General features: G+C 38.4%; 2 protein-coding genes across 5 annotated transcripts; one reads left to right on the top strand and one right to left on the bottom strand.

Annotated features, from left to right (window-relative positions):
- Positions 1-889: 889 nt before the first annotated feature.
- On the bottom strand, positions 890-15232 carry spata18 (spermatogenesis associated 18). 3 transcript variants are annotated; one of them, XM_088348902.1, is made up of 12 exons: positions 14966-15232; positions 11846-11951; positions 11650-11768; positions 11457-11575; positions 11137-11244; positions 9535-9651; positions 9250-9451; positions 7190-7348; positions 6944-7119; positions 4695-4818; positions 4567-4626; positions 890-1412 (listed from the first exon to the last, which is right to left on the bottom strand). In XM_088348902.1, exons 1-12 carry the CDS (start codon positions 15050-15052, stop codon positions 1356-1358), a joined length of 1434 nt encoding a protein of 477 aa, XP_088205028.1. In that variant the 5' UTR covers positions 15053-15232; the 3' UTR covers positions 890-1355. The 3 variants fall into 3 exon arrangements, with proteins under 3 accessions (XP_088205028.1, XP_088205031.1, XP_088205030.1); XM_088348905.1 differs by lacking the exon at positions 14966-15232 and adding an exon at positions 14646-14835; XM_088348904.1 differs by lacking the exon at positions 14966-15232 and adding an exon at positions 12054-12470.
- sgcb (sarcoglycan, beta (dystrophin-associated glycoprotein)) lies at positions 14986-25402 on the top strand. Of its 2 annotated transcripts, none has more exons than XM_088348906.1 (6): positions 14986-15159; positions 19705-19914; positions 21349-21534; positions 21710-21901; positions 23788-23919; positions 24057-25402. In XM_088348906.1, the coding sequence occupies exons 2-6, from the start codon at positions 19735-19737 to the stop codon at positions 24264-24266; spliced, it is 900 nt and encodes a 299-aa protein (XP_088205032.1). In that variant the 5' UTR covers positions 14986-15159; positions 19705-19734; the 3' UTR covers positions 24267-25402. The 2 variants fall into 2 exon arrangements, with proteins under 2 accessions (XP_088205032.1, XP_088205033.1); XM_088348907.1 differs by lacking the exon at positions 14986-15159 and adding an exon at positions 15958-15987.
- Positions 25403-27447: the final 2045 nt, after the last annotated feature.

The raw sequence follows: 27447 nt of genomic DNA, 5'->3' as shown, positions 1-27447 counted from the left end.
AGCGTGTTCTTGAGGGCATCTTGTCACAGATGGTTGCTTTTCAACAGTTTCCCCCTAGAGTTCCATAGCTGTTCGTGACAATGGTCTTGAGACTTTAGATTTAGTTGATGAGACCATTTGACTTCTTTTTAGGAGTGTAAAAATGAAGTTTCAAAGAAATATTTTTTTAAAATGGGGCAGCACTGACATCTACTGGTACAGAAAATAACTGCACCTTTATTGGATCATTTTTGTTGTTTTTAGTTACCTAGAGTTATAATAATAATAATAATTTCCTTGTATTGTCATTCTGTGTAACAATGTACACAGAACGAAATGTCGATCGCACCTGACCCGTTGGAGCGAGCCGATGCAGCCGCAGCCAACAGACGGCGCCGCCGACCACTTTTTAAGTCTTAGGAATGACTCGGCCGGGGCGCGAACCACCGACCTCCCAGTCTCAAAGCGGGCGCCTTACCATCTAGGCTACTGAGCTGGTTATGTATAATATACTTACAAACACTACATTTTTATGTGTTAGATGACTGTTATTTTCCCCTCATTAAATGTCTACTAATTATTTATAAACAAAAGAACACAAATACTACTTCTTTTAGTCTATGGTTGCTTCATCTTGAAGCGAGACGAAGTCTGTGTGCGTTAATAAACCGCTCCAACGATTGCATTAGATTTTCGTTTTGGTAAAAGTTTGCGAAACCAAATTTCAAACAAGCTTTGTTATCTATTTTTTTATTGATTTATTTAATTTATGTTCTGGAGACCGATTGGTGTTTTGCACGTAAAAACTTTGAGCGCAATAAAAACGTTTTTTTTAAAGTGATAATAATAGCAAGAAAAAGAAGATAATTGTTTTTGTGACATTTTTCAAATGTAGGCGATTATGCGAATGTAAAATGACGTGTGTTTTTATTCGTACAATAAAGACTCAAACAAGTGTTACAAAAATAGTAAGTGAAAACTAGCTCGATAGCAAGCTTACCAATAGGATATTTGTGTAGCGAAAAAGGCAGTAGTTTCATCATTTTCATGTTAATACAAAAAACATTTACGTAACAGTTCAATTGCTGTATAGCTGGAAATGGATGCCCTAGAAATATTCAACACTAAAATACAGTCACTATTAGCACTGAGAATAGATAAGCTTTGAAACTAGTTTAACTAAAATTCAGTCACTTTTAGCACCGAGTACCAATTATCTTACAAGCTAGTTTCCTCCGTTTGTTTTCGGCCTTGGTTCATACCGATCCGAACTTCTAATTCTTTTTGCGTAAGCCAAATTGGACACACTGACCATTATAATCCTGTTTGTGTTCCACGTAGTGAAGACCTATGCCATTTCATGGTTCCAATAGCAATCACAAGCAGCTAGCAGAAAGAGCCTCCGGGGACAAACTTCGCCTTTCTTTGAACGTCTGCAAGTGTCGATTCAAGAGCAAAGAAAGACTTCAACCAAAAGTTAAGGACAAGTACCAATATACAAATATATAGGTCCATAAATGCTATTTTGCAATAGCCCGCTCTGTATTACAGTGGTTACCAAAGTTGTGCCCGTGGGCAACAAGTAGCCCTCTAAGAACACCTGAGTGGCACTTAGACGACTTCTAAAACTTCCTAACCAGTGATGGGTCATTGTCATTTTCTAGAAATTGGATTCCTAACTGTCATTAACATTTCACACATGCACAAACAAATTCCCATTATGTTTTTAAGTATACGATGAATTATCTTAAAAGTATTTCAATTCCTTTTAAATAAGCCGATTTTTGTGCCTTTATACAAGGTAGATGGTTTAGTTGTTGACTAAACTTATTTTAAAAGGACAGTGTATATTATTTGACCACTAAATGTAACTGTATGATGTCGTGCACAGATATATTCCCCTAGTGCCTTCCCAGGCAGAATGAGAGCCATGACGGATGGCGGGAAGCACCCTAGCGGACAGCACTTGATTGAGTTAAAAGACATATCAAAGACATTATACACAACAAGTTAACAAGTGTTTACTAACTACGTTAATGTCTTACTAAGCTGCTTTATTGCGATCAACCAGCCTTTCAAAACAGTAATCTTTAGAGTATCACAAGTATTGAAAACTGTTATGTGCTCTTCCATAATGCCTATTACGCCGAAATAAACTGTCAAATTATCAAGGGGTAAAACGGGACGCCAACGTTGAAACGATAAAGCGTCATTTCCCAAAAGTAAACATTTTCAACATGCTCAAAAGTGATTTCTACACAAGGTGCAAATGCCCCGTGCTTTACTGTTTTATTACATCCCCCCAAAATTTAGACACAAAGATGTTTTAGTAACATTTCCGTGAGGGGGGATGTTTGCTAGCCCTGCTAATGCTATCCTCAGTATCTCTTAATAGCGCTTTTGGTGCTTTCTGACAAAGTAAGCTAACTTATCCGACAGCTTCACAATATTTGTTTGATTAGTCATTGCCAATGGTATTGAATACTATAGTTTTTTTTGTTTGTTGACTATTTAATGGCTTTAACCACTGTTTAGTACAATTTACTGCCGTCATCATGGTGTTGTCACGTGATTAGGTTAAGTGTGTGCAAATGGTCAATACAGAAGACTAGATAGGACACACCGCTTTGAGTTGCGTACCTACTGCGAGCCTAAGCTATTCAGGTCATACTATCAAAATGGATGGAGTGAAAAAATCCAAAAGATGCACTCAACACCGTACCTCAGAGTCCCAGAAAGCTGTAATAACCTTTCATAGGTAAATGTTTTGGGGCTTATTCATTTTCATTATTTAATCTTGTTTGAGAGCTTCAGTAGCTCTTGTCCCTCTTGGTGGCTTACATTGTTTCAATGTTTTTAAAATAAAGGCTGCGCCACATCGGTTGTAAAATTAGCAAGTTATTATCTATTTTCATCCATCGCTTTAATGGGGATGCTGACACTACCAATATGACCGCCAAGTAGGCACACTAGTTAGCGGGCCTTATACAGACGGATCTGGTGCTCTATAGAAATCTGAGGTGTAGTGCAACAGAAACGAGTGTTAATAAGCACAAGGAAGAATACACACTACGGACACTCAAAGTGACCAAAATACCACATGTTTCTTTGGGGTTTTTGGGTACCTTTAGAAACAAGATGGCAGGCAATTGTGTAAGCACCCTTTAGGTGAGGCCCATGCATGTAAAATAAAAGGTATTTTCTGAAGTATTTAAAAAATCTAATGTTTATATAATACATAGACATACAGTGGCACCTCGGTTTTTGAACGCCTTTCAGTTCGAACAAATCGGAGTCCGACCCAAAATTTCGAGAAATTGTTGCTTTGCTGTTCGGTCAAAAAATCGGAGTTCGAACGCCGGTAATGCGTGAGTGCGTACGCTAGGGTGCTATGCTGAGCACGTACGGGTGTAGATAGCTCTCCGCGTGACCAATTGTTAGCGCGTGCGGACATGTTTCGTTTTGCTTTCGCTTTTAATACAGGTGTACGAAGTGTTTTAGCTCCTAATTATGCCTCTGAAGAAAGTCAGTGCAAGCTGCAAAGTTGCTACAGGTGAAAAAAGAAAAGTAGTGCGTACAACTATTGCATTTAAGAAAGAAATAATAGCAAAATATGAAGGAGGTGTGCGAGCGCCTTCTGCTGACCACCACAAAGGTAAGAAATCCCATTCATAATTCTTTTCTTTTTCCTTTTTTTTATTTTTACACGTTCATGTTAGCGTAATCTTTCGTACGGAAGATTACGATAACGCAAACGTATGATTAGCCTGGGTTAGCTTTAAATTTACGTTAAACATTCAAGTTAAACATTCAGGGTGTTGGAACGGAGCCCCCTTTCCAATGAACCGCTCACCACTTGTTGTGGAGACCCGGGTGCTAAATGACTTGTAAATACCTGATTTTTTTTTTTTTTTTTTTTACACATTCATGTTAGCGTAATCTTTCGTACAGAAGATTACGATAACGCGAACGTACGATTAGCCTGGGTTAGCTTTAAGTTTACGTTAAACATTCATGGTAAACATTCAGGGTGTTGGAACGGATTAAAACGATTTACATTATTTTTAATGGGAAAAATGATTTCGGTGATCGAACAAATTGGTTTTCGAACAGGGTTCTGGAACGGATTATGGTCGAGAACCGAGGTTCCACTGTACTTCTAAATTTACAACCTGGTAATACCATAGTGAACACATAACAATAACATAAATTGCTATTTTAGAAATGCATAACAAACTTATTGCCCCTTGAGCTAATCAGTAACGAAAAAACTCTCAGCTTCAAAAAGGTTGGCGACCCGCTGCATAATATTTGTCCTGTTAGCATAAAGCTAACTGGCTTTGAGTGATAATTTTGGTGTATATGTTTACTTAATGTCCAATTCTTGTTGGTTATGTGAGAGTTTTAAAGCAACATTTGCCTTTTTAGGAAAACATTTCATGGCGTTGTATGCCAGTCTCTTATATACCAACAACTAAAGAGTTAAAACAAGTTTTTTGTGATATAGCAAAAAAAAAAAACATTTTTTGGAGTAAAATAAATATGACTAGTAAATTTGAGGTTGGTAAAAATTAAAAGGAAACTTACTAGATTGCGGGTTGGACTGAGGGAGCGAGAGCGCATGAAACTCATCGAGCTTCTGCTCCACTGCAAGCAAAACAAATTGTATGTCAGGGCGACAGCATCTCAACTCACTCTCAAGTCACTTTCAGTACCACAGCTCCTTTCTTGGTCACAACTTCACCCTTGGCGCACACGGTGCCGCCCTGCATGAGAGCGGGCCACACGTGGTACAAGACCAACTGGGCCGAGAAGTCCGAATCGGGGCTGCGGCGGTACCTGTCGGGAAGAAAGAACTGTCTTTATTGTCATCAATATCCAGGGTTGGGTAGGGTTACTTTAACTTGATTACTTTCAATTACTTTTGGATTACTCCAATACCAAATATTCTAATAAAAGACAAAAGAAACAATATGAACAAAATGACTAAATTTTGTGCAGGCTTGGGGAGTAACGGAATACACGGAACGGCAAAAATGATGTTGGCAAGCTCTTTGGATTTATTTTCATTTTGTTTCTGTCGCATTTTATGTTAGTTTTGCCGGAGATCAAAGAGATCAAAGCCAGGAGAGAAAGCTTACCACGTGTTGTGAGTCATCATTTTATTCATATTTAGTTTATTTTGTCTTTTATTAGCATATTTGGTATTGGAGTAATCCAAAAGTAATTGAAAGTAATCAAGTTGAAGTAACCCTACCCAACCCTGTCAATATCAACATTGAAAAACATTGTGTGCAACATGATTAGACATGACACTTAAGGGACATGTAATATTAAGGCTTTGAAGACAAAAAAAGACTCAGCATGAAAACATCATCACAATCAGCACGTTACTATACAAAAGTAATAAGTTATTGTATCTCACTACTTCGTCCAGAAAGTAACTGAGTTAGAAATTGAATTAGTCTATAGCTTGGAGGTAGTCTCACCCAGGGAGTAATTCAGTGTAGAACAGGCACTGACAAAGTAACGTATTGCTTTTGACCATCAGTAACTATAACAGCCTCATAACGGTGGAAAAAGTAATTAAATAGACTACCCCATTACTGAAAAAAAAAAAAAACGCTTTTATATAACTGCGTTATTCCCAGCACTGATTACAACGTAGTTCTTAAAAAAACGGGCCTAAGTTATGATAATAATAATAATTAAATGAAGAATAATAGTGAATTGTAACAATAGTGCAATAAATAAGTGCAATTTTTGACAATATAATTTACAAGATATATCTCAAGATATGTTTCCACAGTTTTGTGCGTTTGTTTAGGGCAGTGTTCATTTTACCTCTGAAAAGTGATGGGTCCCGGGGACTAGCATGCTCAAAAATCTATGGGTCCCAACAGAGATCTATGGGTCCCCAAAATGTTGTGTTATCGAGGTTGAAATTGATAATCGGCCACAATTGTATAATATAAATCTATATATTCATTCAGTTTTAATCATCACAATTTATTGGTAATACAAATCAGTTATCACTTCAAGATTTCTCAGTTCACAAAAATATTGTACATTATACAAAATAGTATCGATGAAATAATTATATTAATCTACATTTTTATTCAGTTTTAATCATCACAGTTAATTGAGAATACAAAGCAGTTATCACTTCAGATTTTTCAGTTCACAAAAATATTGTACATTATACAAAATAAGATTGCTGAAATATTAATCCATATTTTCATTCAGTTTTAATCATCACAGTTAATTGGTAAAACAAAGTAGTTATCATTTCAGATTTTTCAGTTCATATTCTTCTCAAGGTCCAATCCATTATCATCCTCCTCATTGCGTAACCAGGAATATAATTAGGTCCTTTTTGGCAGAAAAGTCCTTTTCTTGCTAGGAGTATTCTTTTGTTTATTTTCTTTCGTTGAATCGTTCGCTTCAACACGAGTGTTTTCCTTGCCGTTTTTTCGTGCCGGAATTATTGCCGTTGTTCTTAAAAGGACAGTGTTTAATATTTGACCACTAGATTTCAGTGTATTGTGCAGTGCAAACAAAAATGAGTGCTATAAAGCACTAGGAAGAATACAAATTACGGACATTTAAAGTGATCAGACGACACAATTTTTTTTATGTTATGAAAAAGAATTACAAATTTCTTGAAATATATTAGTATTTTTAGGAAATGCATGTTTATATGAGTTATTTTTTTGCTGATCATCCAAATCAATACTGTTTAAGTAAAGTTTTTTTTCTACCTCCAGGTAATACACAATGTCCCTTTAAAGATATTACTGTGAAAAATATTTTTTAAATTATATGTCTACATAGATTTGTTTTACAGATTCATTTTTTAAAAAATGGGGGCGGTAATGCATTGAAATATTGGTGCCAACTGTTGTTAAACTTGAAAAGGAAGAAGAAAAACATCAAAAAGATGACTGTCTTTTGCAGCCTTTACTTGTTGCTGATGTAAAGTTCTCCTTCACTGGCAAAGGCCAAGTCAATGGGCGGGTCCAACGTCTGCATGGTGAAGGCCAGTTTGCACGTTTCCCTAATCAAGGGGTTTGCCACTGACAAGTTGACTTTCGGGATGGAGGCAATGCGAGGGTTGAGGTTCATGGCGCTGAGGACTTCCTGTTGCAAGGAAGAGCACAATATTTGCAAGCACCACGGTAGTTTCGATGATATCGCCCTACTTTCTTACCTCAATGCTGTTCTGCACGTCGTAGAGGTCTTGGTTTCGGACAATGTAGTCCACCACAGTGTCTTCCAAGCTTTCGGGCCCGAAGTGACATGAGGACAGGGTCTTGCGAGCACGTAGTTTGAAGAGACGGTGGGCCAGTTTAGCTGCCTTGAAGGACTCCTGAGAAGTGTAAGGAGATTACACACAACAAGCTTTTTAAAATCTGCCACCTTTGCGTATGGAATTTTGTGTACAGTCGAAACTAACATTTTAGTTGATATCCGATGATTATTTTGTTGATAAATCAGATGACATAAGATATTCTCATTGCAATCCCTAAATTTAAAATACAGCATTATTTCAAATGATATAAGAATAAATAATGATAATGTCATTAGTGGTTGGGCTAATAATGTCAGGAGTAAGGCAAACCCGTAGATTTTTTTTTTCCTTAAAACATAAGGAAACAATAATTAATACTAATAAATAATTTTTTAAAGGGACCCCAAAACTGGCAAATTTGTAAATATAACAACCACATGAGGATTTTATGGATTTTTGCAAAAAAAATTGAATCAACCAAATTGTGACTTATACAGTTCATTTGTTCAAAATTTTGATTTAATAGAAAGGCTTCCAATCATCAAAATTAGCAAATTTGGAAAAAGTGATCTTCAAAAGAGATCCAATTAATTAAATTTCATTGTGAATTTCACATGTTATAATGACAATACATTCTATTCTAATCTATTCTGTTCTAAGACAAATATTTTCCACACTGTAAGGCACAGATGCAAAGAAACAGTTGAACTGATGCCAGAAATTATTTATCTGTAATATTTTTGATGGGAAGAGTGCCCCGAGATTTCGGGATGAAAGAAAGTGTGCCTTTGATCAGAAACTGTTGATAAACACGAGTTTAATGCAAGGATCGGCAACCCAAAATGTTGACAGAGCCATATGAGATTAAAAAAAATGAATAAAAAAAAAATATGGCTTGGGCTGCAAAAAAATCAAGTCAAGTCGTGTTTATTCGTATAACCCCTACGCAAGGAGTCTCAAAGGGCTGCAGAGACCACAGCTTGCTGCAAACTACAGACTATTATTACACAATCCTCTGATTTAAAACCTACATGAGGGCAAGGAAAAACTCAAAAACCTCAACATGAGGAAAATGAAGAAACCTTGAGAGTTGATGATGTAAAAATGTGACTGGACATGTTGAATTTCTACAAGAATGTCTCCGAAATTTTAATATGATGTGTGAATTTTCTGTAACGCAATTAAAAAACAAAAATGGATGCATTGAACTAGTTTACGTTTTCATGATATTCAAATATTTGAAACATAATGAGTATATGCCATAATCAGGTATATTTAAACAATCAAAGTTGATTGACAATAAATTCAGAATGAAGATGATGAACTTTCTTTTTAAATTGCATTACAAAAGAATTATGAACTTTATCACATTATTCTAACTTTCTGAGATAGTCTTGGATAATTAATACTTTTTTTATCAAGTATTAAATGTTTTTTACATTAAAACTCACGGGAAGTCGACCATCAGGAAAAAAAAATTTTTAAAGAGAAAAAAAACTGTCACAAGAGAGCATAACAAATAGAACCCCGTGTTAATCATTACATGTTTTATGAAAGCCTTTCACAAGCCTTTTTAAAATGAAAACAAAAAGGGTATTCGTGCATAAATGTTTTTAATTCATATTAAATATGTGTTTAAAACATTATTACAGCAATAGAACATGTTACAAATGTTGTGAGTCCTGTTTGTCCTTCTACAGAAACCATACTTCTAAAAATTTGTTTCCCTCCCTCATCTTTTTCCACAAAGCTAGAGGGAACCACCACGGCAGTGCTCTAGAGCTGCAGGTTGCTAACCCCGGCCTAATGTAAAGTAGAAATGTGAGTCTAACTTTACTGCTAGGAAACTGGAATTAAGGCTGCCCTAATCGTTTTTGAGCGCCTCGTTTTTGCAACTAGTAAATGAATGAGTAAATGAGATGAAGGCAAATCAAATCAAAAAAGGCCTGTGCGTTGATTTGGTTCATCTGTGCTCTCACCACCACAGCAATGAAGATGATCCTCTGAACCGTCTCAATGTCATTCAGGTAGCCCAACAGCTGTAACTGCGCGTCAGCGCGCTCAACGTTGTATAGGTCATTGAAACGTGATACAACGCGCATCTGTCGGGAGGAAGTTGTAAGTTGCGACCTGGTGCTCGTCTCTGGGCGGCTCGAGGTGGAGGAATTGCTTTTGGCCAGCCTGACAAAAGCCGTGATAAAGCTTGATGAACGCAGGTTGCAGGGTTATAGTGTTTGTGTTTTCGTGTGTATTGCTGATCAAACCTCTGTGAGCTCAGATAGGAAACATCATCCCTCAACTTTGACATCTGGCGCTCATAATCGTGAAAAGAATCCAACTTCTTCTTGTACAGTTCATTTTGTAAGTGCGCTGTTCTCAAGCTAAAAAAACAAAAACAAAGAAATCACCTTGTAATCATGAAATTTCAAAGGGTCCTATTATTTTCACAATTCATTTTTCAATGGGATAATTTGCAAGCATCTCAGTACCGACAAGGCACTGTCTAGTCCGAATATTTAAGTTCCATGAAACAAACTAAATTTCCAAATTCCAAAGGCCTACGACTAATGTAGTGAAAAATGAAAGATAAAAAATCAATCAAAGTAAAAATTTCTCCCACTGAAAGCAAATACAAATACGATTTTCAATACTATAATACTATATATTTGTTCTTATTTTACAATATATTTAAGAACAAAATTAGAAAAATCATACATAGAATTAAGTTTTGTATTCATTTTCTTAGAAAAAAAACCTAAAATTAGCAAAAGTATATGAAATAGCAGATAATTTTGCTCATTTGAAGGATTAATTTGCTTATTTTAGTAGAAAGAAGGGGAAGAAAATACTGTCATTATAAAGAAAATACTTGAAATGGGAGAAAATATTCGTCTTTTATATTTCTTATTTAAATAGAAAAACAATATAAAGTTATTATCAAATTATATATCAAAAATATCAAATATGGCAAAATAAGAAAAATAATATTAAAAATGAGAAAAATCTGCTTGAGATGTCTATTATTTTATAGATTTACTTATTTTGAACATGTGGAAAGAATGAAGGCTGTTTGACTAGGAGAGCATGTAGAGCAGTAGTGCTGGGAAATAAAATGTGAGGAAGGCCTAAATATGGTTGGATGGATGGGGTGAAACATGCTCTGGGTGTGAGGCTGGTTAATTTAATGAATGCAAGAGTGTGTGCTAGAGATGGATATGAATGGCAAAGGATAGTTTAGAATGAATGATATTGACGCAGCTCGAACTGGCCAACCTGGGCTCCCGGTTGGCCAGCTTGGGCCATTGTTTAGTGAATGTGAGTGTGTTCTTAACTCTAGCCACATCCCAATAGGGGGATATGTTATAAGTATATAGATAAATAAATTTACTTACTTTTATGTTTATCAATATTTGCCTATTATAAGTATTATTATTCTCATTTTACTATATCGTACCTTTGTTTGTCACAGCATGTGATTTTTTAAATCTTATTTTACAATATATTTTTTGTTCAAATAAGTAAGACAAAATACTACTCAAAAATGGCCAAAATGTTCACCAAAGGAACACTATTTTTTATTTTATTTTGGGCAGTGTAGCTCAAGGAGATTTTGCACCACTGGAATTTAACCTGGTGAATTGGTATCAATACCCAAAATATAAGGACGTTTTTCCAACGTTTGGGACGAAAAGGAGCTAACAAGGGGGGAAGAAAATAAGCTAATAGTGGTGTTATACCATCAAAAGTTCCAAGTACTTCTAAGGCATGGTCTAGATCTTTAGTATAGAACATACAGGAATTATTCCAAATTTCATCTGGAAAAATGTTAGTTATTTCTGAAGTGTATGTATGCTTGTTTTAATTACTCGTCTTTCAGTTGCAATAATTCATCTTCGTTGGCCTCCAGGGTGGAGGATTTTTTGCCCGTTGTCTTGTTCGTTGTATTGTTTAGATCCCTGCGGGTATTATCCAGCCTGAAAAGAAAATACATATCATAGGTTGACTCAGGGAGCAAATACATTATGGTATCCTTAAATCTGCCACTAAAAGCTAAATATATATTTAAAAGTTTATAATTGTTTATATTTTGCAGCAACACCTTTGTAATTTAGTGAAAGTATGGCACTCAGAAGAAAATTCCTTGATGTTTGTGGTGTGACTTTTTTGCCTTGTGTGTGAGCCTCACTCTGCTTTGACCGAATCCAGCTGGAGCCGAGTGGAGCAGAGCTGCGACTCTAACCAGTGCATGTCGCTCAAGGTGCCGGTAGAGAGATCTGTGAGTCTCTTGTCTTTCTCCGTCAGATCCTGGTCGTCACACAAAATTCAATCAGTTGTCCACAAACCAGCCACCATTTCTGTACTTGGGAGAGCACTGTCACCTTGCTGAAGCGGCTGAAACTGGTGTCCTTGTGAATGGGTGGCCGTAATGGTGAGAAACAGGCCCCCAACCAAGGAAGCAACCTTGTTTTGATTGTTGATACTCCGTCTGTGTGCTGGCCTGAGTCCAAAAGATAATTTAGTTAGGGTTGTGTTGATTTTTTTATATTTTTTCTTAAGACTGCATAAAGCAATTACCTTCGGCAGCTACAGAGTTAAGGATGGCAAAAAGTTGTCCCTGGATTTTGGCTGTAAATTCCATCATCTCACAGCATCGGTTTAGGTTCTCGTCACAGGAAATCACCTTGCGAGCATAAATTTAATAAAGTCACATTCGATTGGCTAGGGCAGATTGCAGATCTTTTAATGGATTTTCATTATTAACAAATATCCATCTGCACCAGACCTCAGTAGCGTCGCGAGGTTTGCTGTCGCCCATCCTAGCCTTCTCCAGGCAGTAGGCAGTGGACACCCTGAACTGGTTGCCAGCCAGTCACAGTGCACACAGAAACAGGCAACCATTCACATGCACATTCATACTTAGGAACAATTTGGAATCACCAGTTAACCTGCCATATACATGGCTTTGGTATCTGGGACGAAACCAGAGTGGCTGAGGAAACAGATGCAGGCACGGGGAGAACATGCAAACTCCACATGCATCCACATGCATGGGGAAGCCAGTAGCTGGAATTGAAACCGGGACCTTGGCACCATGGGGCTGATGCACTAACCACTCATCTCCCGTGTTGCATTAACAAATATCTCATCTCATCTCATTAGCCGTACCGCTTATCCTCATTAGGGTCGCGGGGGGGCTGGAGCCCATCCCAGCCATCTCCGGGCAGTGGGCAGGGGACACCCTGAACTGGTTGCCAGCCAATCGCAGGGCACACAGGGACAGACAACTCATTCGCTCATTCACACCTAGGGACAATTTGGACCGGCCAATTCACCTGAAATGCATGTTTTTGGAACGTGGGAGGAAACCGGAGTGCCCGGAGGAAACCCACGCAGGCACGGGGAGAACATACAAACTCCGCACAGGAAGTCTGGAGCTGGATTTGAACCCACGACAGGTTCCCATGACATGAACTGTGCCGCACAAGCGCTAACCACTGCGCCGCCGTGCTGCCTATTAACAAATATGTAATGTTAAAATAATCGGAAAGCAGCACTGTGGTGCATAATACAAATTACAATTGAATATATGTATTCATCATTGTAATTTCCGGACTTAAAGCAGAAAGTTTTTGATACACAGTTTCCACCCTGCAGCTTATGCGCATAGCAGAAAAGGTAAGAGTGAGACAGGTGGTTTTAAGGAAGACACAACTGCCAAAAAACAACATAGAAGGAAAGTTTAACGTACGATAACGTGCTTTATACATAAATAAAATTAGCATAAAGTGACCCTCATTATGGAATATGCAAAAAGAAAAGTATAAGACGAAGCTCGAGCTGGCCGATAAAGAAGGAAACAAGAGCTTCTGCCCGTATACACCGCATTGATCACCCGGCGGTGATACGCTGGAAACGGAAGCAAGAAGAACTAGAGCAGCCAATGTAAACATTTTAAAAATAAATTATCAGGGATAATTCAAGGAGGTGGACCTAACGAAAACTCATTCTTGAAGGCTGAGTGAACTCAACAGAAAGCAGATAGGGGAGGTGTTTCCACTGTGCAAGTAGGCACGCGAGGGGCCATAGTCCAGTGCGGCTTTTGTATGTAAAGAATGTTTTTTCCTTTAAAATGAATGAAGGGCAGCATATGGTCAGGTGAGAATTATAGTCCGGGAATTACAGTCTGTTAAATCCTTTATTTGTTTTTTATTTCTTGCCATGAATTTGTATAGGTAAAGAAATGGATGATTACTATTTTCAAAGGCTTCTGTTTTGCTAATTAATACAAATATCCGATATCACATTTAATATAACAAAACACCCGAAATACATTTTGAAAGAAAAATGGTAACTTAATTCCCTTCGCCCGCCCACAAAAAAGGATTTGAAAGGAAATGTGAATGTAAATGGTCTGCATTTATACAGCGCTTTTCAAGTCAATGAAGACCTCCCAAAGTGCCTTACAATGTGCTTCACATTTTTCCCTTTTACACACTAACTGATAGCAGCGTCAGCCATGCAAAGCAACTACCTGCTTTCGGGGGCATTAGGGATACAGAGTCTTGCCCAAGGACACTTCAACATATAACACGGAGGAACCGGGAATCTGGATCTCTTGATCCCAAGACAAGCGCTTTACCTCCTGAGCCAATGCCGCCCCATTTAGTATACTGTAATTGGAGGGCATCTCCTTTCATGGCAAGTAAAACAAATTGAAATGATAAAAATGTGAATAGGAATACAAAAGTACAAAATACTAGTGGTAAAATACATATGTTATTACAGCTGAAGAGGCGGACAATTGAATGAGGAATGCTGGTTCAATTGACCAGGAGTCACCTGTGTTGCATCCCATGATCGCGCCATTTTTCTGGCGTGCATGTAAGCAAAATACCAGAAATAAGGATCTGAGTACAGACTAAATAAATTTAGGTTGACAAGTGTTCAAATCCAGCTACCGGACTTACTGTGCGGAGTTTGTATGTTCTCCCCGTGCTTGCGTGGGTTTCCTCCCGGGCACTCCGGTTTCCTCCCATATTCCAAAGACATGCATTTCAGGTGGAATGTCCGGTCCAAATCGTCCCTAGGTGTGAATGAGCGAGCGTGTTGTCTGTCACTGTGTGCCCTGCGATTGGCTGGCAACCAGTTCAGGGTGTCCCCTGCCCACTGCCCGATGATTGCTGGGATGGGCTCCAGCAGCCCCGCGACCCTACTGAGGATAAGCGGTGCAGCTAATGAGATGAGATGAGATGTAACCACTTCTGGATTTTTATGGACAAACCGGAAGTACGATGTACTGAACTGTCTGATCAAGTCAATCACTTTTATTTTTTCTAGCCCTTAATCACAAAATGCCTCAAAGGACTGCACATACCACAGTTACACCATCCCCTGATCTGAAAACAATCTTTTAAACAAGTTTGAAGCGCTTTGGGAAAACATCCTGGCATAACCATGGCAACCAGCTTCCATAGCAACCAACAACCAAACTCAAATTGTAAATAAGTTTAAGTTAAATATCCGTGTGCTGTGGTTTAAAAATAAACCTATTTTGTTATAGTTAGTATAGATGACAAGGCCAATTTGCCATTTTCAATCATACAATGACACCCCCCACATGACGCAGTTTTCATGATGACGTGTTCTTGTGTCATGTTAGTTGGCGTGAACTTCAAAATTAATTAAAGAACTTACATGAAACTCTCTTTTCCATCTCTCCAACCTGTCTTGTAAAATGTTGAAAGAAGAGTGAGTTACCAGGGCGTTCAAAACATCCGCCATGGCTGAGCTCCACCGAGGTACAAAATAAGTCAAAACAAAAGGGGGAAGACAGTCCGGTGTTGAGGGCAAAAATAAGCAGGAAAAAACAAAGTATTTCGAGCCTACAGGTGAGTCGACGTCACGTCATTGTCCTTCTACCTTTGTTTCACAGCAGTCAGACTCAACACACGGAGGGTGTGTGCATGCCAATGTGCTTTATATTCCTGGTTTAATTTATTCAATGCATGAAAGTTAGGCAGTTTGCCTTTTTAATCAAGCAACGGGGCGCCAAAGTTTCCCCCTGTCTGCTTTATTTTGGCATGATCAAAAACTGACTCAATAAAACAAATATAATAACAAAACGGAAAAAACAATAATAAAAGGAAAGAAGAAACATCAGTGCTGTAAAAATGCACTAGAAGGCCAAGTTGTTTACTTTATTACGTATGCTTAGTTTATGAAAAACGATAGGACATTTTGCAATTAAACCTAATTTCTCGGTTACTGAGAAAATTGAGTATTTTGTTAACAATTGATATAAATTAGTCGCTGCTTTCATGCAATGATAGCAAGTAATAAATGAAAAAATAAAATGATTCCAAAAATGTACAGATAAAATATAAAAATACTTTATTTTGTAGCGTATGGAAACTATGGTCAAAGTTATTTGCTATTTTTAGGACCCCCAGCTATTGGTTCGTCACATCGAACGTACCATGTCAAAAATCTATAATTCACATTTTTTTAATCTTCTTTGTTGATTTGACAATGATTGAAATAACGATTTAATTGAAATAAAAGTGAATAGCAGAGATTTCACCCAGTATGAAACAAGTTACAATCTGAATAAAAAAGCAAATTAGAATTAAAAAAAAACAGTGGAGCACTGGAAAGTGGTACGTTCCTTCACCACACTCCAGTTGCAGAGAGGGAGGGTCAACATGGCGTCTGAGCAGGTCCGTTATATTCTCAATTTGTTTACATTTTTTCCATATCTGACACTATTCTGAGATTACTAATGTAGTTGTTGCTATCGTGGGCTCCTTTTTTGCACCTGGATGGTTTACGTTTACGTCCAGGGATGTCATCCCAGTGTAACAAATGCTAGCATTCGTATCGTATTTTTTCTAAATAAAGACTGTGTTGCATGTAAAATGTGAGGAATCGTGACATTTATCAGAATAATGCTCTACGAACTAACGATAAGAGTGCCCATAAGTAACAGTTTCCTACATGTTTTGATGCTATATTTGGAATGGTGTATTTTTAGTGATGACCCCACATGCAGACAGGGTGTCTCATAGAAGTTAGTCACATTGCAGCACACATAAAACAGTAATGTTGCAATGAATAATTTGCATGTTTATGTTTGGTCAAAGTGCCATTAACAGTTAAAATTTAAATGCCATTAAGAGTTCAAGGTGTAAAAGTTCACAAAATGGATTCAAATAGGGCATTGACCAAAATGTATGTTTGAGCAGTGGCAGAGCTTTTTGAATGTGCTCCAGCACCCCCTACAGAAATTCCACCCGGTGCAGCTGCGTGTATTAAGCACCATGGGCGATTTTTGGTTTGGGGGTGCTGAGACCCCTGAGCAAGAGTGGGCAAACTACGGCCCGCCTGCAACCAGTCAGTTTTTTTCATCCAGCCCAACAAGAATGAATGAATGAATGAATGAAACTTTATTTCGAACGTCCATCCATCCATTATCTGCACCGCTTATCCTCAGTAGGGTCGCGGGGATGCTGGAGCCCAGCTATCTTCGGGCAATGGGCAGGGGACACCCTAAACTGGTTGCCAGCCAGTCGCAGGGCACACAGGGACAGACAATTCGCTCGCTCATTCACACCTAGGGACAATTCGGACCGGCCAATCCACCTGACATGCATGTTTTTGGAATGTGGGAGGAAACCGGAGTTCCTGGAGGAAACCCACGCAAACACGGGGAGAACATGCAAACACCACACAGGAGGTTTGATCTCATGACCTCAGAACTGTGCCGCACACGTGCTAACCACTGCGCTGCCGTGCTGCCCTTATTTCGAACATGAGAAAACAAAATTAAAACAAAACAACAAGTAAAAAAATAAAAACAATGGTCAAAATATAACAACAATATACACAGTAGTGAATATAGTACTACTAAAAAAACATGTTTTTTGTGCCAACGTTATCTCTTTGTGTGTCTACAACAAATATACTACTACAGAAGTACTACAAAACTAAATATCAAATTTCATGCTGTAGAAAATACAATAGAAATACTACTACATTAATACTAACATGGGCAGCACGGCAGAGCAGTGGTTAGCGCGTGTGCGGCACAGTTCTGAGGTCATAAGTTTGAACCTCCTGTGTGGAGTTTGCATTTTCTCCCCGTGTTTGCATGGGTTTCCTCCAGGCACTCCGGTCTCCTCCCACATTCCAAAAACATGCATGTCAGGTTAATTGGCCGGTCCAAATTGAGAGCGAAGTGTCTGTCCCTATATGCCCTGCGTCTGGCTGGCAACCAGTTCAGGGTGTCCTCTGCCACTGCCCAAAGATAGCTGGGATGGGCTCCAGTACCCCGGCGACCCTACTGAGGATAAGCGGTGCAGATAATTGATGTATGGATGGATAATACTAACATGCAAAAATAATATGACAAAAATATTACTACAGAAATACTACACAAGTACAACTAGAGTAATATTACAAAATACCGAACACTACAAAGATACTATTAAGGAAATATTTCTACAAAAACATTACAGTAATACTCTAATACAAAATTACTGCCACACAATGAGACAGAAATGCTTCTACATAAGTGTTTTGACAGAAATAAAACTACTACAGTAATACTACAAAAATACTAGATATACTACAAAAATTTGGCTTTATAAATTGTACAAAAATATTATTGCAGAAGTATTATAAAAATAGATAGATAGATAGATAGATACTTTGTTCATCCCCGAAGGGAAATTCACATTTCCAGCAGCATCCCTGAGCTGAGAACAATCGAGAACAATCGAAAATAACACGGGAGCTGCTGGAGTGGCTGCCATTTGTGACGGCGCCGGAAGAAAAGATTCAATTTGAATCATTTACAAACAAACAAACAATTGAATCATGTACAAACAAACAAACAAAATATTCATGTTTCAATAAGTGGAGTGTTAATAAAATATTTCTGATACTGATATAACCAGATAAAACTAATTTTAAGTTACCTGTCCAAATGAATGTTGTGCCATCTCACCTTTCCCACTCTCTCTCCTGCAGTTGACTTGCTGCTGCTCAGGTAGATAACTTAGCATTAATAACTACAGTAATAAAACAAAGACAGAAATACTACAAAAATGTGACTGCAGAAATTCTACAAAAAAATCCAATACAAATACAATAAATACTGTCACATAAATATCACGACAGAAATACTACAAAAAATACTTCTGCGTAAGTATTACGACAGAAATACTACATAAATCCAACTATAGTAATAATACAAAAATACTACAGCTATACTACAAACATTCTATTATACATATTTAACAAGTATACTATTGCAGAAATACTGCAAAAATACAATAAAAATATAACTACAATAATACAACAAATATACAGATACATATTTTTGTTTTGTTTTACTTTAAAAAAAATCTCACATTTTTCATGATATTTAAGCTATCCTGTCCTTGAATCAGGAAAAGAGAGCACCCCCAAAAACGGGCTGGTTATGCCCATGTTCTGCTTGCTCTGCTTTTTCACAGCATCTGTTTTGAAAGACAATGTTTCCAACTACAATGGTACCTCTACTTACTAATATAATTTGTTCTAGGGTTAGCTTTTTAACCTGAAACATTTGTAAGTAGAGACGCCTTTTGAATGTATATGCGTCAATCCGTTCCAAGCTCCGCAAAAGTATATATTTTTAATAAATCATAAAAGAGCACCAAAACATGAGAGAAATATTAAAATGAGATTACCGCACAATAAACGTATAACGAGAGGCACTCTTTGTAAAAAGATAAAAAATAAATAATAAACATATTAAATTACCATTAACTTTTTTTATTGGTCCTCAGCAGGCGTTTCTTAAAAAACTGATCAAATGACATCTGCTTTTGCTGAATTTTGACAATATGTCGGAAATGGGTTAGATGTCATCATAATGAACTAAAGCCTGACCTGTCAACACCTTTTGTAGGTGATTCCTTTCCACAAATTGTCAGACTTCATGGCATTCTCTCAAAATGTCTTTAATTTGGGCTTGTGTAAGGATGGCTGCATCCTCTTTCTTGTCATCCCTGAACTCTTGCATGGGAGTGTGTGCTTCTATATTTTTCTATTATCATCTTGCTTTGTTTCAGTGGCCTGAAAAAGTGTCCTCCTCTTCTTTTCTCCTTGTTCACTTTTCTGCATTTCTTTCGTGGGGTCCATGGTGAATGACAACTCTTGTAGCCGTAACATACAGTAGACTGTTTACCGAGCGGAAAAGGGACACGGAGAGCATGCCGGGAAGAGGATACGGAGAGCATGCCGGGTTTAATGCATACACAACTGTTTGTCAGGTAGAACTCCTAGGAGCGGCGAATGGCAGCGCGTGCTCTACTGTATTTTTGACTTTGAAACCTGAAACTTTTATATGTAGAGACATTTGTAAGTAAAGGTAACACTGTGTTCTCCAGGAGAGCGCCAATGGGCCGGTAAAGAAGTCCATGCGGGAAAAAGCCATCGAGAGACGTGGCGCCAACAAGGAGCACAACAGCAACTTTAAGGCGGGCTATGTGCCCATCGAGGAGGAGCGTCTGCACAAGACTGGTCTCCGCGGACGAAAGGGCAACATGGCCGTGTGCGTCATAGTGCTGCTCTTCCTCCTCGCTTTGATTAACCTCATAGTGAGTATGGCTTGGATAAAATGCATAGTGACATTACTTTTTTGTTTTACAATTCATATATCACTGTAAATTCTGGACTACAGAGCGCTCCTGTTTAAACCGCATGCACAGATTTAAAAACAAAACTTCATTTTGCACTGAAATTAAAGTCACGAGCTTCAACAGCCATAAGAATAAACTAATTCATGTCCATTTCACACCTGGCGTCAACCGCCTGGGGAAAATTCGATGCAGACACTCACCTGACATTGTTTTCAGCCTCGGAAGTTTTTCAGTTCTGCTTCAAGTTGTTAATGTCATGCAGGGTTGGGTAGGGTTACTTTAACTGGATTACTTTCAATTACTTTTGAAATACTCTAATATTAAATATGCTAATAAAAGACAAAAGAAACTAAATATGAATAAAATGATGACTCACAACACGTGGTAAGCTTTCTCTCCTGGCTTTGATCTCTTTGATCTCCGGCAAAACTAACATAAAATGCGACAGAAACAAAATGAAAATAAATCCAAACAGCTTGCCAACAACATTTTTGCCGTTCCATGTATTCTGTTACTCCACAAGCCTGCACAAAATTTAGTAATTTTATTCATATTTAGTTTCTTTTGTCTTTTATTAGCATATTTGGTATTGGAGTAATCCAAAAGTAATTGAAAGTAATCCAGTTAAAGTAATCCTACCCAACCCTGATGTCATGTTAGTTCGTTTTATGTAAATATTCAAGATGGTGATTACAAAGAAGAGCGCATATTTACTACTGCGCCGAAATAAAACGCGGATAAGGGCAGCGCCGTATAAAATGTGAGCCCTTTATTTCTATACCACAGCGCCAGGGCAACAATACTGTGGACAATATTGCCAGATTGTAACACAGACGCAGAAGTTGTCTTTCCTCATTGTCATTGGTTGTTGCCACGGTAGCAGACCAAAATTCATTTGCTTGTTAACGTTCTTCGAGAATCAAAAGAAATTTCAGCGACCTCAATCTGATGCTGATCATACTGAAAGAAAAGTGTAGCGTGTTGAAGGATAACCACTGCTGTTTAATTTGAATGTATAAATAAGGATTTGGTTTGTGGGTAAAAAAAGTTGAAATATCGTGAGTACATTGTAAATCTTAAATAAAATACTGTTAAATCTCTCATTTTGCTCCTTTTATGTATTATGTGAATAATGCTGGCAAAAACATGGACTGTTTTCTCCCGAAAGGGGCTCATAAATGTTTCTAAACATCACAGCTGAGTTTTGTTTTAGAGCGCACGCATTGCGAAAAAGAGCAGCTCGCTGTTTTCCTCGGTGCCAGCACAAAAAAAAGAATAAGCCAAAGTGTTTAAAATTTAGCAAAAAAGTAGTATCTTGTAGTCCGGAACTTCCGGTAAATGCGATTTGACTTTACAACATAACAGTGTGCATTGTAATGTTGTTCCGTTTAGATCACTCTGGTTATATGGACAGTGATCCGCATTGGTCCGAATGGGTGCGACAGCATGGAATTTCACGAATCGGGTCTGCTGCGTTTCAAGCAGAAAGCCGACATGGGTGTTGTTCACCCGCTGCACAAAAGTACTGTTGGGGGTCGGAAGGACCAAGACCTACTTATCGTTGGCAACAACAACCCGGTAAGAATAAAAGGAAAACTTATGAGTACACCAGTGAGCTATGTGAGCTCTTTCTGGTGGTCATCAAAAAAAATATTTATTTTTTTTAGTTCTGAGTATTTGCAGGGTAGAATATCGGACTGTTTTACATAAATGGGTTATGTTCTTTAAAGAACTTTTTGTTTTGTCTTTGCAGGTTGTGTTCCAGCAGGGCACCTCCAAATTGAGTGTAGAAAAGGACAAGATGTCTGTGGTTAGTGACACCGGGATCTCCTTCACGGACCCTCGCACCCAGACCACTTTCTTCAGCACCGACTATGAAAACCATGAGTTCCACCTGCCGAAGGGCGTCAATGTGCTGAGCGTCAAGAAAGCCTCCACAGAAAGGGTAAGCTCCTATCTTCATAATATATCATAGATAAAGCTTTTGTTTCAGTGCTTGGTACTTGAAGTTCTGGTAACTAGTAGGTTACAATTAGCCTAAAAAAAATAATTCATTTTTTTGTATTTGTAATGATTTAACGAGAGAACAGTAAATACTTATTTTTAAATGTTATACTCAGTTATAAGAATTTGGTTTTCTTGTATAATTATCGTGAAAAGTGTTTAGACTGTCAAGGCAACGGGACCAAGAAGAGATCCGTCTTTTTCCTTTCAGCCCATTTTTTCTTTTCGTTTTCTCAATTGTTTCATAAACTTGTTGAAAGTTGAGGTGTGATTGGGCGGCTATACCTGAGCCTGTCATTAAGTGGATAAATAGCCGCCTCCTAGCATTGAAAAATACAATGCTAAAGTTGGGTTGGATCCCTTAACCACTGGGGTTGTTGGGGCAGAATTCCCTGTGGTGTGTCTTGGTCGTGTAAAGCCTGGTGGCGCCTATCCGGGCCAACAAATGTTTCGAACCGGGAACCTTTCACGTGTTAGCCCAACGCGCTAACCACTGCGCCACGAAAACACTGCTAAAATACAGAGTATGAATCAGAATGCCGTCTTTAAACTATCAGTAATGCATACAACATGTTATTTTCATGAAACTTTTAAGGAACTTGTTTTTTAGTACATTAGATCCAAATGGTGTTTATTCTTCACAAAAGCCATATGTGAATATACACATACAGTGGAACCTCGGTTCTCGACCATAATCCGTTCCAGAACCCTGTTGGAAAACCGATTTGTTCGATCACCAAAATCATTTTTCCCATTAAAAATAATGTAAATCGTTTTAATCCGTTCCAACACCCTGAATGTCTACCTTGAATGTTTAACGGAAACATAAAGCTAACCCAGGCTAATCGTACGTCCGCGTTATTGTAATCTTCCGTACGAAAGATTACGCTAACATGAACGTGTAAAAATAAAAAATCAGGTCATTTACAAGTCATTTAGCACCCGGGTCTCCACAACAAGTGGTGAGCGGTTCATTGGAAAGGGGGCTCCGTTACAACACCCTGAAAGTTGGGCTCCGTTCAAACACCCTGAATGTTTACCTGTAAACATAAAGCTAACCTAGGCTAATCGTACGTTCGCTTCATCGTAGTCTTCCGTACGAAAGATTACGGTAACATGAACGTGTAAAAATAAAAAAAAGGATAAAGAAAATAATTATGGATAGGATTTTTTACCTTTGTGGTGGTCAGCAGAAGGCGCAGCTGGACGGACGTCACTCCCTTAGCCGTATCACTAGATTTCACAGCCTCCTTATTCTTTAGTATCGTACTGATCATAGATTTAGCCATGCTGTATTCCCTAGCAAGATCAGAAACTCGCACACCTCCTTCATATTTTGCTATTATTTCTTTCCTAAATACAACAGTTGTACGCACTACTTTTTTTTTTCACCTGTAGCAACTTTGCCGCTTGCACTGACTTTCTTCGGAGGCATAATTAGGGGCTAAAACACCCGTACGCCGCTCAGCATCGCACCCCAGCGTACGCACTCGCGCATTACCGGCGTTCGAACTCCGATTTTTTGACCGAACAGCGAAGCAAGAATTTCTCGAAATTTTTGGTCGGACTCCGATTTGTTCGAACTGAGAGGCGTTCGAAAACCGAGGTTCCACTGTATTTATTATACATCATTATTCCATTCTTGAATTACACTTAGTCAATTTCCCTGCGGGGATGAATTAAGTATCTATCTATCTATCTTGTTTGTTTACGCATTTTTATCCTTTTAATTTGTCTTACTCTAAACTGAAAGGAGAATCACTCTAATTTGTTGTACTACTGTATAATGACTATAAAGGCCATTCATTCATCATGGTCTGCCGTCAGATCACCAGCAACGCAGCATCAGACCTGAACATCCGCGGGGACAGCAAGGCCATCATTCGTGGGAACGAAGGCGTCAACATCATGGGCCGCACTGTCGAGTTCCGAATGGGTGGTGACATCGAGCTCAGGGCGGTAAGTACTCAAAGTAGCAAAACACCAGGACAAAAGTATTCTTTGGGTACTTGCAACCTCCTCACAAATCTCAGCTCCACGGAATCACGCATTCTGTATTAAAACGCTAAACGTCGCGTCCGTGTTGGCACTCACAGGAAAACAGCATCGTGCTCAACGGCTCGGTCATGTTCAACGCCACGCGCATCCCCAACTCGGCAGGCGACGTCTACTTCGACGAAGGCGTGGAACGCTACAAGCTGTGCATGTGCGCTGACGGGACGTTGTTCCGCGTTCAGGTAAAGTATCCCAACATGGGCTGCCAGACATCGGACAACCCATGCCGGAACACACTGCAAGGACTGTAACCTTTTACAAAAACTGTATTCTTGGATTACATGATGACAGGAAGCTGCTGTGTTTGTTCATTTGACCATATAGTATTATTTGTATTATTATTTATGTCCTGCAGGGTTTCACATGGACTTACTCAGCAGTTGTGTGTCTGTGTGATGTGTTTACTGACCACTAAACAAGGAGTTGAATTTACAGCACTTAAGTCATGCTCAAGGCTCTCAAAACTGTTAATCATTACATCGGTTTGGAGAGGATTTAAATGGCCTACGCTGAACATGTAAATCAACAAGACCTGTGTCAAATGGTCAAATGGTTGCTCTCACAGATATTGGTTTTGTTCAATTAATTTTCTGTTATTCTGCAGATCAAATTGCCCCACTTTAAAATCATTAAAATTATATAGTTTATATGTATATTGATATGTTTAAGGAGGAAAATTGATTATAGTCTTGTATTGATTATTCTTTCCTATTATCAATAATTTGTGTATTTGATTATATTGAACAGTTTTTAAAAAGTCTTTCAAATTAATAAAAATTTAAATTAGTGTTGATAATCAGCATCATGATTAAAAAACAATTTTAAATTGTTTATAATTTTAAAATTAATTTAAATTAAGCTACAGATCAAATTGAGTTATCTAAAAATAAAAAATCTTATGACATTATTTTGGGCATATCCAAAATAAAATACATAACTGTTCAAAATTCTAGAATTTTAAAGGGGAAATGGTAGGAAAAGCTTACCTAAGCATCCAAAATATTTATTCTGTATGTAAATGAGAGGCATTCTAAACGGTGGAAAAAGTACCGACTTGTGTTGAAAATATGTTTGAGGGTGATTGGTTAATTTTGCTCTCTGCCATGTCTCATCTAAATAATTTTTGTTGCTTTGAGTATTAGTTACATTCACATAAAGAGCATGTTTTCCACACATATATATATATATATATATAATATATATGTCACTTTTAAATATCCAATTGTATGTTTTTTATTTTCCTTTTGGTGTCTTACAGTAGCCAACCAAATTGTGAGTATTCTTTCGATTTTGTACTATCACTGAGTAATGATCCAAAAGTATGGAATGTTTCCTTGCCAACATGTTGGTGTGATTTCTCTGAATAAAAACATGGTGTGTCAGCGTACCGCTGCCTCTTATCGTTTGTTTTGGTTAAAGGTCTCGGGGTGTGCGCGCTCTCAATTGGTAAATGACAACCTTTTATGATGGAATAGAATGTGTGGGCTAGGCCGTCAGGAACGTGTTTATCTAGGCGTCAAAACGGGAAGACTGTAAGGTATTGACCCCGCGTAAATGATTGAACAGCGTCTTTGGGCGGGTTTGTTCTTGAGCAATCTTTGGATGTGAAGTTTAAAGTGCTTTAGATGTGACAAGTAGACAGTCGCTGTGGATTATTTGGATTGGGCAGGATGGCTCGGATTCTGATGCTTTTATTGCTGATACTGGCCCCCTCCGGGCTCCAGTGCCACTCACCCGCTTGCCCACCATCCTGTTCGTGTCCGGAACCGGCCACTTTAAACTGCTCCTCGGCCGGCTTGCGGGCTGTGCCGCAAATCTTGGACTTTATGTCATATCTGGAAGTTTCCCACAACAAGTTAGGAAAGGCGACGCGAGCTAGAAGGACACTTCCTCACCTCCGCAGCTTACGCTTGGCTAACAACTCTATTTCGCACCTGTCGCTCTGCATCCACGGGCGTGTCCAGGGTCGAGGCTGCACCTCCTGGAGCCCTAACCTGCAGCTGCTCTCCGTGGAGAGGAATGAGCTACGGCGACTCCCCAAGGGTGAGGCACACGGTCGCAAATGCTTTAGTGAAGGGGTCGGGAACCTTTTTGACTCAAAGAGCCATAAAAGCAAAAAATATTAATTTTATTTTGGGAAAGAGCCACACCATAAATTATGAGACAAATTTACTAAATTGCTAAACCGGCGCCCCAGACAAAAGCTTAGTCTTCAGCTCATTTATTTTTGATGATTTGATAAAAATTATGAAAAGAGAATAATGCCAGAGCCCCTGTCCCAAATTCAACAAACAGACTTGACACTTTAAACTTGTCTCTTTCTTGCAATTACTCAAGATCGGTTAAACTCCTTTTGACCTTTTTTTTCATACATATTGGTTTCAAAACCAGATGCAAGCATTTATTTTGTAAAAACGTCACAACATTCTGAGAATAGGGAGCCTTATGTGCTTACCTTTGGCGAGAGATGGGAGGGAATGCTTGTACTTTTTGCATAGCTCCACCCATCCCTCCCACTCACCCAATCAAATGACTAAGTTCTCTTCCGGTGTTTTGGCGTATTTACAGTTCTGTGGATTCATCATAAAGTATCTGAACACTGAACACAGATTATTTAGTGAACTTTTAAATAAAGGATTCTTTAGCGTTGTACAGCCAAAACGAGTTTTTTTCCCCCTTTTTTTGTGTGACACCTTGACTGTAAATTGTAGTGAAAAACGTGCCCTATATATACTGCGAAGTGTCACCTTTAAATTTAGCTTTTGTTTGGCTTTACGTGTACCTGAATAGGATAGACAATTTGGGTTTAGAACAAGATGGAGAAATTTTGCATTCAATCAAATTGGTCTCTGAGCCACAGATACTCATAGAAAGAGCCATATATGGCTCGCGAGCCATAGGTTCCCGACCCCTGCTTTAGTGCATCTGAACATGCTAAATCAAAGATACTGACCCTCATTATAACCAAAAGGCTTTGATGGAGAACCCTAACCCAGTAAACAAGTGATTCAATAGATGTAAACAATATTGCTTGTCCAAGATTCTTATATTGTACCAAACTCGAGCTCTGATGTTAAATGCACGATTGCCTTATCTTGAGCTTTGGGACAAGGCCCTTACCTGAGCATCTGAGATGGGTGGGTTCTAGGTTCCTCTTGACAGGCGTAAAACCCGTCAATAAAATCAATGGCATACAAACGGGTGTTTTGATTAAAACCACTGGTCCCGAAACTACTGCCCACTTCCACATTGGGTCCGGCCCCCTGAACAATACTAGAGCATTCAGATTTGTTTTTCAGTTATATGAGTGTGTGTGTATAAATATTTATTTTTGTAGAACATGCTTTTTTTTTTCTACCTAAAAATGATCTCAAAGACTGGGTGCGCTTTTTGTTGTGACAGAATTTTGACCCGGGTAAGGTTGGTGAGAGC

This window comes from Urocampus carinirostris, chromosome 12 (assembly GCF_059441175.1).
Source record: "Urocampus carinirostris isolate Australia breed hairy pipefish chromosome 12, RoL_Ucar_1.0, whole genome shotgun sequence".
Lineage (NCBI taxonomy): Eukaryota > Metazoa > Chordata > Actinopteri > Syngnathiformes > Syngnathidae > Urocampus > Urocampus carinirostris.
Note: the sequence above shows the minus strand (reverse complement) of the source record. Positions and strands in the feature narration are given on the sequence as shown.

What these genes read in the sequence shown, in the direction of transcription:
- spata18 (XM_088348902.1), bottom strand. Translation starts at nt 15,052, where the DNA reads ATGGCGGATGTTTTGAACGCCCTGGTAACTCACTCTTCTTTCAACATT. An exon ending in CTGGATTCGGTCAAAGCAGA is followed by an intron (nt 11,245 to 11,456) that starts GTGAGGCTCACA and finishes TTTTCTTTTCAG; the next exon opens with GCTGGATAATACCCGCAGGG. An exon ending in GAACTTTACATCAGCAACAA is followed by an intron (nt 4,819 to 6,943) that starts GTAAAGGCTGCA and finishes TCTTCCCGACAG; the next exon opens with GTACCGCCGCAGCCCCGATT.
- sgcb (XM_088348907.1), top strand. An exon ending in TCGCTTTGATTAACCTCATA is followed by an intron (nt 19,915 to 21,348) that starts GTGAGTATGGCT and finishes TGTTCCGTTTAG; the next exon opens with ATCACTCTGGTTATATGGAC. An exon ending in TCGTTGGCAACAACAACCCG is followed by an intron (nt 21,535 to 21,709) that starts GTAAGAATAAAA and finishes TTGTCTTTGCAG; the next exon opens with GTTGTGTTCCAGCAGGGCAC.